At 39.9% G+C, this 12562-nt stretch overlaps 1 protein-coding gene across 5 annotated transcripts in view; it reads right to left on the minus strand.

The window, feature by feature from the left end:
* The window catches only part of LOC136714624 (ecotropic viral integration site 5 protein homolog), a 77306-nt gene that overhangs the window by 17789 nt on the left and 46955 nt on the right, over positions 1–12562 (minus strand). For all 5 annotated transcript variants that reach the window (XM_066692216.1, XM_066692218.1, XM_066692215.1 and 2 more), the window contains 5 exons: positions 11712–11846; positions 9437–9577; positions 9080–9238; positions 7804–7950; positions 4790–4885 (listed from right to left, as the gene is read on the minus strand). In XM_066692216.1, coding sequence (XP_066548313.1) covers positions 4790–4885; positions 7804–7950; positions 9080–9238; positions 9437–9577; positions 11712–11846 — 678 coding nt within the window. The remainder of the gene's footprint in view (positions 1–4789; positions 4886–7803; positions 7951–9079; positions 9239–9436; positions 9578–11711; positions 11847–12562) is intronic.

A 12562-nucleotide genomic window follows, 5' to 3' on the forward strand; every position in this document is an offset into this window, starting at 1 on the left:
TATGTGCTTGCTCGGCAACAAAGGATGTTTAATGGCCATTTCCAACTATGCGTAGGGATGAAGGTTGGCATTTCTTCGCAGCACACTTGTCGTCATCATTTGTTTTTTTACAGTGAACGTACATTTCGTATCTTGTATCAATCACCGGTGACTAGCAAAAATGTATAAATGATTACGGAGATCAAATTTGCATTGTCCTTTTGAACCTTGTTAAACAGCTACTATGTGCCCATCTCAAGATGTAGAATAATATCAACGTAGGGGAAGTGCAACAGCTGTGGTTGTGATATTTGTGTGATAGACATGGTCAAAAAGACAGACAAACTTATCTGAGTACAAGTTACCAAACTGACATTTTAACTGTATACATTAGAAAGGCTGGTCTGAGAAAAATAAAAAAGCTACTTAAAGTCACTTATGTCCACATATGTGTTTCAGTGTCGGTGCTGAATCATTTGCCTGCTACACTGCGCAGCTGTACTGTGATTTATTACAAGGGCTTTATATTCATTCTCTCACAGATGTTGCTGTGTATTTTAAATCTCATTCACTGCATTATTAATTCCTGTTAGGGAAATTTCTTTCAGAGGGCTCTTTCAAAATTGGTCACAGATAAATCACATGATGGCCTGATTAGTCCCACTGGAGTCTTTTTTTTTTTTTTTTGGGTCAATGTTGTCACAATGGGGAGAAACCTTTGATCTGAACACTACATAGTGAAAGTGGTCTGATTGAAAATTACTTAATTTCCCTTAAACACCCTGATTGCTAGCCCCCTTTTATTTAAATAAAGTAAGGGGGAGAGGGACAAAGAAACAAGAACAATATGTCATTATGGCCTTGGGGATAATACTGTACAGAGACTGGCGCAGTCGAAGATATTCACTTACATAAATCTGAGCTAGAATGCTGTGCCGATGTAGTTTTTTGCTCTTTACAAGTTAGGTAGTAGGTGTCTGCCATTTCTTTAGTGAAGATGACTAAGGTTTAATAACCGCGACGACAGGACTGTCATGACATGCAGGGCAGGGAACTCGAAAAGAAGGGTGGGGTCTCTGCATGTTGAACCCACCCTCCAAACATATGGCAAGCAAGGTCACATCCCTACCAGTTTAGATCGCATCTGTGCTGTTGAGATGATGTTGCAACCCGGGAAACGGTTATTAGCCGAGCTGGCAGGATCCTGCCTCCTCCAGCCCCTGTTGAGCACTGGGCGGGTGAGCCAGGGAGACTCCCTTTGATAAGCTCAGGCTCCAGGCCACAGATAGGCACCCTAACCACAGTCAAACTTGCACCCCGCACCGCCCACATACCAGAGCGCTGGGTACACACTTCTGATTCAAAGTGTCTACCAAACCACTTTTCCCAACTTTAATTACTAGTCAGTTAAAAGTATTGAAAATATAGGGGAAGCTAAACAAAATGTCCTAGTCAACATTCAGTCTAAACTGCTCGTACTGCTGTGCACCACAGATAACACATCTCGGCCAAAGATGAATGTGTCGCCTCCTCACACTAACTACTTAATAGGATGTGCAGTAGAAACCTGTGAAGATCTAAACAACATCCTCTGGTATACGTAAACCACTTGAAGCAGTCTAATGTACTGATGAAATTGACCAAGCGTAAAAGCAGTACCTGAGGAACTGATTCTTTTACACAGCAACGTGTTCTTGTTTTTGAATAATTCCCGGTTATAATGACCTGTGTATGACCTGGTGGCTGCATCTTTCAGTGATTTAAATGTGTAATTTCTATATCTAAGTACTGAGATCAGTAGTAATGTGGGCGTACTAGTATGTGTACCTTCTTAAAAACTAGACATCTACTGTCTCACACTTTTTTTTTTTTTTCTGCTTCAAACATATAAGGCAATACACTAGGATGGCGTGGTGCAGCGTCAAAACTGATGTTACCCACCATCTCTGATACAGATGGAAAAAACAGATACTGGGTGTGAGCCTCATCTGCTTCCTTGTAAATGCTTGATTTCCTACAAATCAAAACTGAAGTGTATTTACCGCTTTCAAATAACTCACTTGAATCCTGCCATGTTAATATAAAGATGCAAGACTCAAGAGTACTGCTGTTCTAGACTCCACAGATCTCAACCAAATATATCCAATACAACAGCTGCCTCATAGACGTATTATTGTTAGTCTTGGTAAAAGTAGTATTGCCCTATTATTTATACCGCTATTAACACACACACACATATATATATACTCCTACTATCACAGCAGCTAACTAAATAAAACAAAAACACATTGCCCTGCTGATTACATGTAGAAAAATGTTAAATAAATCCTGAAACTAAATAAACCCAACTGATAAAAAAAAAAAACTGCAAGAGCTACAGTGCTGAACAGACGTTGTTTGACTATGGTTGTAATTTCTTTTCTGGATTCAATTAAGTATTGTCATGCTGCTGCATACATTTGATCTGTAAAACATATTTACTAATATAATTATAAGTAATTGCAGATCTTGAAATGTCAAATATTAGATTGGGCAAGGAATGAAATCAAGTTGTTGTAGCTCAATAAATGTTCATATTGTAACTGCTTACATATATGCTGTACTACATATTGAGTAACAGCAGGAAGCCCAGCATTGAATGTACTATTACATGAAAAACACATTTCAGATTTGGCCTTTATCTCCACGTTTTCATGAACTGTAATTCAATTGTTCACCTACAGGTGTCTCTGTAGGCAACTGACTTGGTAGTCAAACAGGTTATGAAGAAATTGACACATGAAGCTCTGACTAATGAAAAAGAAAGAAAGACATTATGATGATGCGTAGCTGTGGCGATTCAACGGACTGATGTGTTCAAAGAAAGCGAGAGACTGCGGTCCCTGTAGCTGTGGCGTCACAGAAGCAGATTTAAGCACTACTTTATTTTTGATACGGGCTAAATATATAGCGCATTAAGCAGTACAAGTTTTTACATTCTCACTGTGGCGAAATGAACATGTATCAAACAAACATTGTTACAAAATGACTGATTAATAATAATGATCACTATTATCCTTTGACTTATTATAATAATGAAGAGGGAAAGCAATTGGCACGCTTCTATAACTGCTTCTTTCTGAATACATAACCAGGATCAATTAAAAAAACAAAACACGTTTTATTCAACCAGCTCACAACTTTCTAAAAAAAGATACTCAACTTGCAACAAATGCAATCTGGATCTGGAAGCCCTCCTGTTAAATTCTATTCCAGGGTTTAATTAGAAATGTACAAACACCGATCATATGCAAAATATGTATGTCATGTTTATAAGTTGTTACAAATTCTTCATATGGGCACATTTTCACACACAAACCTCATATTTATCAAAGAAGAGCAGATGACGATTCCTCAGAACTCACATTTAGCTCACCGGTGAGATTTACTCATTTTTTTTTAAATTAGCTTGTTTTCTGATTAAAATCAAATTTTAAAAATGCTGAGGAGAATAACCTAAAAAATATTTAAAAAAAACACGATGCTACAGCTAAAATTAGCTTCCACAGGCATTAAATAAACTGACAAGATTTAAGCTAGTTAGCATTTTCATGTTTTTTTTTTTTTTTTACCATAGAGAAGAGAGATAAGACAATTTAGCACGATATGAGAGTCAAGTGACTCGATGATAGGTTAATCGTAAAATCAGTTATGCTTCACTCTGCCTGAGCTCGGAGTAGGAACCTGTAGTGTTAAAGTGTACATGTTTCTAAGTTTGTATATTATCATGACATCAGTGCCCACAAGCACTTCTCCACTCCCACAGGCAACCATGCTCCTGCTGCTTTCAGATGCCTCGCAACAGGAGGCAACGAATGTCATCATTCACACCAGCGCTTCATCTGGTAAACAAAATTAGTTTCATTATTGTCCATTTTGTTTTAAAACAACATGGGCATCTTTTTTCATGATAGATAAGCCGGTGTGAGGGTTGGTGAGCATCAAATAAGTGGATTTTACACTTTACTCAAATCCGATCACTACAAGATGCGACACACATGCAGGCCAATTAAATGTAAGAATGAATTTAGTCCAGAGAAATCACCATTTCCTGCACGTACACAGATGTTAAATAGACATGGGCGTGCCTGTGAACTGAGTTGGGCTCTAGGCTGCCACAGGTGATTGCGTAAACAGACGACTAACAAAAAACTAACAAATCTCCACCCTGTGCTGTTTTGCTTGTGAAGAGATAACAGGGACCTGCTGTCCCTATCTCGTGCTGTACAGACTGTCATGGGTTGTGCACTATTCATCTCCAGCAGGGCACTGACTCCTGGGCCTGTCTAAGCTCGACACCTGTTGGCCTCGGTGTTCTCGAGTCTTATCAGCGCCTGCCAGCAGCTCTGCATGAACACAGCACTGAGCAAACGACACCCTCCTGTGGTGACCAGGAAAAGGAAAAGCAAGATAAGAGTTTCATTTGGTGGTGGTTTTTTTTTTTGTTATATTTCATTTGCTAAATCATGAAGGCGAAAAAGTTCTCAGCTTCTAAGAAGTGTTTTGTGCTATGAAAACACCTCACAAACCCCAGACAGAGCCCCGCCCAAATACACGCCATCCAAACTTCTGATTTGTCAACAAAGCTGCTGGATACATTTGACACTGAGAGCATATTTCTGTGACTAGAGACATTGGTTTAAAGGGGTCTTCTAACGTGGACCGAGATAGATTCTGCAAAATGCAACCATGGATAAGATGAACCACTGCAGAAAAACTGAAGGTGTAAATGGAGAAAACAGCATACACCGAGTGTTTACTTGCATGGTACCTGTATCTCTAGCTCTGCAATCTGCTGCTGTAGTTCCGCCATGGCGGCGATGTTGTCTGCTTCTCGGAGCCTCACTGCCATCACTTCTTCTTTATTCTGAAAGAAGAAATAACCCATGAGGTTTTTGACACTTGAAGAACTGAGGCAGAATGGTAGCTGTTGAGAAAGTGCTTTATGAAAAGAAAAAAGAAAAAAAGGTGTCGAGAGGGATCGAGGCTCTCAGACCTTGTGCTCCACTACATGTACACTGTGGCCGTGCAGCGCTGTAGATCTTATCAGCACTATGTGAGTCGTTTTACAGCAAACAGCTATGTGAACAGAAGAAAACGAATCAAATTAATGCTTACTGTGTTTCTTCACAAGAGAAACCACATAAGTCAAGTTGTACGTTCAGTTTTGTAATTCCCAACCTCAACACAACTACAACCAGATGGCTTATTCATTTTCTAGTCTGCACAGCAATTGTGTTAGAAATCACACCCTAGAAGCAGCAAACCATTTACCAAAACTTGCTGTTTTAAGAATTTAATTGCAGTGTTACCCTAACAGGACTGAGACAATGCTAGTTTCAATCCTAGTAAAAGCCTTCCACTTGTGACCCTGATAGAGTAGGATTCACTGAAATTGCACTGAAGTTCAACAGAGGAGTTCAGAAGTCACACAAGTGTGAAAAACACCCCTGCAAGAATGAAACCTTAACAATAAAAGCACGATTTAAGTTTTCTACTGGTATAATGTAGAGCTAGTGACCACTGAGCAGCCACTTTCTTTAAACACTACACCTGCACAACCAAGGGGATATGCCAGCATCACCAAGTAGTGGTCCAATATAAAACATAACCATCTTAAGCTGAAGCATTTTTAAGAAGTGTTATTTTGTATCTGTCCAGGTAAGTTAAAATTGCATGTTATATGTAAATAAACTAATTAAGGCTGGGGGATTTATGTCCAAAATGTACTTTCCTTTTATTGTTGTTCCAAGGGGAAAGGTTGTATTTATGTTTATGGATTTATTGCAGTACTGTAACAAAGAAAACCGCAATGACACACACAATATTAATTAACTGTGTTGAAATACTTCAGCTTGTGATAATAATCAGACAACACAAACTGACATGCAAAAAAAAAAAAAAAAAAACAGGAAAGGTCAACCAGTTGTCAAAAACATAAATTTATGGTTAAAGGGATTTTTTTTTTCCTAGTAGAAGTGTTTCTTAAGAAAAATATCAAACAGTGGAAATCAGCTAGTGTTTAACAATCAGTCGAACAATCTTTGAAATAATTTATCTCACTATTTTCACAAATTCAGTAGAAAAGAAGTGTCAAAATTGAATCTGAAAATGTTGCATGTGTGATTATAATTGAACAAAGACTGGATTACTTTATCAATCTGGCAACGTTCGGCTGCAGCTTAGCAACACCTGTGTTGGTAACCGATTCTCAATACAATGGGAAAGATTAGTCACTGAATGGAAAATAAAAAAATAATAGTACCAGACATTGGTGGGTGTGTATGGAACAAGTTAATAGCCTGTGTTGTTAATCTGTGTTATAAAGAGTCTAGGCAATGGTATCTGTTTGAGGGGACAATTCACAGGACAAACCACTGCAAGGCCTCTTCTGCTTTGTACTGCCGGTGTTAAACTGTTAACCTAAAGTCTGACATGAACAGCAAATTGTGAAACCTGTGAAGTTAATTTGAAATAATTTTTTCTTGAGTCCTTCACTTTGGTGACTTCTGCAGAAACCAAGTATACTTTGAGTATATAGCTCCAAGTTAAGTTGGAAGCTTTGACCATGTAACATTAACCTCTTGCTTAACTACTTCTCTCACAATTGCCTCATTGCCCCGAGAGAAACAAAGCCCCGAAACAAACTAACCTATGTACAGTTAGCTATGTACAGTTTGACAACATCAAGAGAAGACATTAACAAGCAGATGTTATCTCCAGCAGTCTTGATGGCAAAACTCTCACCACAGCGAAAAGCAGAAGAAACTGGTTCCTGTTAACACTATGCTTTTGGGTTTTGGGGGATGATGATCTGATATGGCCCTGTTTAGGTAACTCATTGCTCTAATGATGAAGAAATACAGTTCTTTTACCCCTAAGCATTCAACACGTACTGCAAACCCCACATACGTTTCAGATAACTTTGTATAAAAGGATATCTTGATTATTCACTAGTGTGATATTCAGCCACATAGTTCATGCAGCCCAAATTTGGTGAACAAAATATGACCCCTGTGAAGTTGATGGAGAAGAAGAAGAAACTTCCAGAAATTGGTACCTAAAAGAATTGTGACACCAGCTGGTAAACTTGATCACAATAAGGCCGGATAAACAAACTTCAATGTGGTCAGTAAAGGGCTTTATACGTTCTCAGCAACACAAAGTCACAAAGACAATAAAGAAATCTCACTTGGAGGCCAAAAAGACAAAATATGATGAGGGGAAGACATCAGTTACACTATTTTGCATTTTAAACAGATAAGTGCCAAAGCCTGCTCAGCTGCTTGCGTAACAGTGGTTTCAGCACAAGGCGGTGAAGCTCTCAGTTCTGTCACACTGGAGACACACACTCCAGTTGAGATTGAAGCACATTTTGGCTAAAAACATGGCAACATGTCGCAATGCTCTTTAGTTGGCTGTCCCAAAGCCTTCATTGTTCTATAAAATCAACTTCTATCCACCGAGAAATTCCTCAATGGGAAAGGGCCGCATGCAGTATATATTTTTTCTTCGTCTTTAGTATAATACCCTGCCGTGTTGAGCAGATCACAGTTAAACTTTGCATTTCGACCGTGTTGCATCTGAAAGTATTCCTGAAGGTCACCTGTGCACAGAGAAGGTTATAGGAAAGGTTTGGTGTAAGGACCCACACTGTTCAACAATGGGAAGACTTGCTTTGCCAGGAAGATTTTTAAAAGACTTCATATTGCATACAGATGGCCAAGGAAGTTGTGCAGTGAGGAAGAAAGGAAACGTTGACGGTTGAGGTGCGTCTGTCCGTACCTTGCACTCAATCTCGGCCTGCTTGCGCTTGATCTCCTGCAGCTGCGATGACAGGCCCTTGTTCTGCATGCTGAGGAGCTGCACCTTCTCCCGCAGGCTCTTCACCTCCTGATCGGCCCTGCGCAAATGGTTGTTGTTGATTTGATTCTGTAGATAAAAAAAAAAAATGGAAAGAAGATAAGAAGGGAGGTTCCAATAATCCCTCCCATGAAACACTTCACACCCTCTGTCTGTCCTTGCCAGGGATGAAAGAGAGTCTATGAATATGCAGTGTGTGGGTATGTTTTTACCAAGATGAAGACATTTTCCTGTAGTATATTTGCATGAGACACTTTTAGTGACAGTTTTGCAAAGTCAGACCTGACTTGCTATCAAGCATTCGATCTGCATTCATTTTCCATCCAGAAGATGCACTTCTACACGACAAAGGACTTGCATTTATTTTTCCAAATCTACTTAAATGTTAGTCAGAATGAACTATAGTTTCACTCTAGTTCTCTATATTCTGGATAAATAAATGGAGTCCGCCTTTAAAGAAATGACTCTAAAGGGGGGAAGGGAGGACTTCACGTCACAGGCTTTACATCATTACCAAAGTGTAATTTTAGGTTTACATTACATATCTTTTTAACTGTGTGTTTTATTAATTTATTTAAAATAGAATAACAAAACTTTAATGTTTTGAAAAACTTTTAGATTGCATTGCAAGTCTTCTTGACCACAAAGTTTGAATGCATACTTAATAACATTGCAGAAAAGATGATGCATTCTAAACAAACTCTAAACTTTGATCATTGGATATATCGCATCACTTTGTACCCATAGAACAACATTTTTAAGCATGTTTAAGAAATTATCTTTCGTCAGCCTTCAGTGATTGATTTAGAGGGACCATTAAAACTTGCAGGACTGTCTCTACAGTCAGACAGCGATATGACAGATTACCACTGCCCTCTGGTGCTCATTCCCCCATACTACAAACAAAGGTTAAATCTAACCCTGTGGATGTGTCCAATTAATATTGTATTAAATTGGTAAAATCATTTAAGTTATACAAAATACATAGGGATACACTGTGCACTCGTTTTATTCTCATGACATAAAATACTGCATTAAGTGACTGTGTAAAATAATCTTTACAGCTATTCATTTTATTCATGTTTATTCTAAAATAGGAATAGGTCAATGTTTTATCTCAGGGCAAGCTTGCAAACTCGTGTCTGCCTTGACCTGGCACCAACGTTTTGCATCTGTAGAAACATCTGCCCCAGTTCACCTGCGTCTCCAGCTCCATTGCCCTCTGCTTCATCTCCTTCAGCTCTGCCTGAGACTCGGCCTCTCGTAGCCGCACGCTCATCAGCTCGTCCTGCAACTCGTTCACCGTGTTCTTCTTGGGGCTGTCTTTCCACCGGCCCGACGTGCGTATCATGTGCCGCTGGGAAAGACACACCGCAGTCCGGATGTTAAATAATGTACACAATGTCCCTTCTTCTCTGACAGCTCGAGCGAACGCACAGTTGCACGGCAGCTGCTTTGCACGGGGAGAATCCCTTTGATGTCGGCCCAGGTATTCAAGCAGCCCCATTTAGGGATCGTCTGGGGACAGCAGGACTGGAAACTGAACGCCACATACCTGCCAGTGCTCCTCCAGGTCTCTGATTTGCTGTCGCAGCTCCTTTAGGCCTGTCAGCGCCTCGGCCTCCCTCAGCTTCACACCTATCAACTCTTCCTGGAGTTGCACCACATTGTTCTCGTCGGGCAGGGAGCTGTTCCTCTGTGAGACAAAACACAAATCATCACTCAAGAGAAGTTGTGACCCCAAGCAATGGCTGGAAATGCCTTGTGTGAAAATAGAACTACAACCCCAATTCCGAAAAAGTTGGGACATTATGGAAAATGCAAAAAATAAAAGTCATTTGAAAATTCAATTCACCCTGTACTATATTGAAAACGCATTAACACATTATTTGATGTTTTACTTTGTGAATTTAATTTATTTTTGAAAATATACACTCATTTAAAATCTGATGACTGCAACACACTCCAAAAAAGTTGGCACAGTCGACTGTTTACCACTGTGTAACATCACCTTTTCTTTTAATAACACTTATTAAGCGTTTGGGCACTGAAGACACCAGTTTGTTAAGTTTAGCAAGCGAAATTTTCCCCCATTCATCCATTATCCATTTCTTCAGCTGCACAACTGTACCGGGCCTTCGTTGCCTTATTTTGCGCTTCATAATGCGCCACACATTCTCAAACGGAGACAGGTCAGGACTGCAGGCAGGCCATGCCAGCACCCGCACTCTCTGCTTACGCAACCATGCGCTTGTAATCCGGGCAGAATGTGGTTTGGCGTTGTCCTGCTGGAAAATGCAGGGACACTGGATGTCAGCATATGTTGCTCCAAAATGTGTACATATCTTTCTGCATTAATGGTGCCCTCATAGATGGGCAAGTTACACATGCCATGGGCACTGACACACCCCCATACCATGACAGACGCTGGCTTTTGGACCCGACACTGATAACGGCTTGGATGGTCCTTTTCCTCTTTGGCCTGGAGAACACGACGGCTGTTTTGTTGACTCGTCGGACCACAAAACACAATTCCACTGTGCTACTGTCCATCTCAGACGAGACCGAGCCCAGAGAAGTCGGCGGCGCTTCTGGACAGTGTTGATGTATGGCTTCTGCTTTGCATAGTAAAGCCTTAACTTGCATCTGTGGATGCAGTGGTGAATGGTGTTGACTGACAAAGGTTTACCAAAGTATTCCTGAGCCCATGTCAGGATATCCATTACAGACTCATGACTGTTTTTAAGACAGTGACGTCTGAGGGATCGGAGATCACAAGCATTTAGAAGTGGTTTTCAGCCTTGCCCTTTACGCACCGAGATTTGACCAGATTCCTTGAATCTTTTAATTATATTGTGCACTGTAGAAGATGAAATGCCCAAAATCCTACTGATTTGTCTTTGGGGAATGTTGTTCTCAAAGTGTTGTATTATTCGCTGACAAATCTGCTGGCAGATTGGCGAGCCTCGACCCATCCTTGCTCTTGAAGGACTAGGCCTTTTTTGGAGGCTCCTTATATACTATGATTACACGATTGCCTCACCTGTTTCACATCACCTTATTTCAACTTGTCACATCGCTATTAGTCCTAAAATGCCCCTGTACCAACTTTTTTGGAACGTGTTGCCTGCATCAATTTCAAAATAAACGTTTACCTTAACAAAAAAAAAACGATGCAGTTGATTAGGTAAAACATCAAATACCTTGTCTTTATACGTTTTCTGTTTAAATACAAGTCAAAGTACATTTACAAATCAGTCCTCTTTGTTTTTATTAGCATTTTCCATATTGTCCCAACTTTTTCAGAATTGGGGTTGTAATCTGGTGTGGGGAATATTGATGAGGATGCCACCTGGGCTCATTAACTATGCCACTTTTAGATTGCATTAAATTTTAAATATGCAGAGGAGGGGGGAGTATTGTTTCTTTGAAAGAACCCTGGTATCGAGTAGACTTGCCAATACAGCAGTGATATGATCAGAACAAGGTGAAATAGCACTCTGCAATAAAGCACTGAGCACATGTCCTATGCAGGCGAATGCAGAGGTTGTTTAAGTTGTTTTTACGGTTGTCAGCTTGACAAGTTGTTTAAAGTGATGAATAGAGATACTTATGCAGATAGTAGCAATCACATGGCAGTCACAATCACACATTCTTACATATGGGCATAAGCATGGTATGTACAGTGCCCTTACACTGTTCCTTTGCCAACACCATACTTGATTGTTTTGTGTTTGTTTCTCTGTAAATCTTGGATTGAGACATTACTTCAATTGTTAAATAAACAAACAAAACAAATCTTTTGTCCTGCAGAAACATGGATAGAAAACCTTTTCCATGTCGAGCACTTTGTCTTGCATCTCCTTCATAGCACACTGAGACTCAGCCTCCTTCAGCCTGGCCTGCACCAGCTCCTTCTCCAGCTGCAAGATGGAGTCCTCTGAGTAGCGGGTATGGGTTTTTTGCTGGAAGGAGGACACAAGGGCAACTTCAACACTGCGTACACTGCACTGTCTGAAATGTACGAGGCAACCTCTCACATACTGGCTTCCCTGACTTCTAGAACAGCTTCAGAATGAACCTAGGCAGTTAAATGTACTGTGCTGGCTTGGGTTTCTGGTTCGGGAAAGCATTTGTCATGGAACAGTTTTTGGAAAGTTTCCAAAGTGATAACTGAAAGGTTGAGAAGCATCAGGAGACAATTGCTACTGTCCATGTGTGCCGTTCAGTGAGGAAACATTTCACAGGGAATTTGTGGCAAGAATTGTAATGCTATGTGTTCCATGGAAGCAAAATAAATAAAATGTTCAGCTGTAACAGTTTGCAAAGACATGGCTAGACAACTGGCATTCTGGCAACTATTATATCTAAGTGAGATATTATGGCTTACAATCTTTTCTGGGAAAGTCTTTCAGGCCTACCCAAGAATGTTTCCCTGTAAATGGGTTGTTACATTAATGCATTTTTCCACTTATCAATAGACAGCTAACAGAAATGGAGTGAATGAGCTCTTAACATTTATATGAATGTTTTATAAAAGTTAAATGTAGGAACCATGAAAACACATTATGTAAAACACTAAATCATACCATAAGTCTGCATACTAAAAAAGCTCATAAATAGTTAAACCATTTCATATTCTTTTGCAAATGGAAATATGCCTGGAGTTGTCTGAAGGCTT

The sequence above is a fragment of the Amia ocellicauda genome, chromosome 19, assembly GCF_036373705.1.
Source record: "Amia ocellicauda isolate fAmiCal2 chromosome 19, fAmiCal2.hap1, whole genome shotgun sequence".
NCBI lineage: Eukaryota > Metazoa > Chordata > Actinopteri > Amiiformes > Amiidae > Amia > Amia ocellicauda.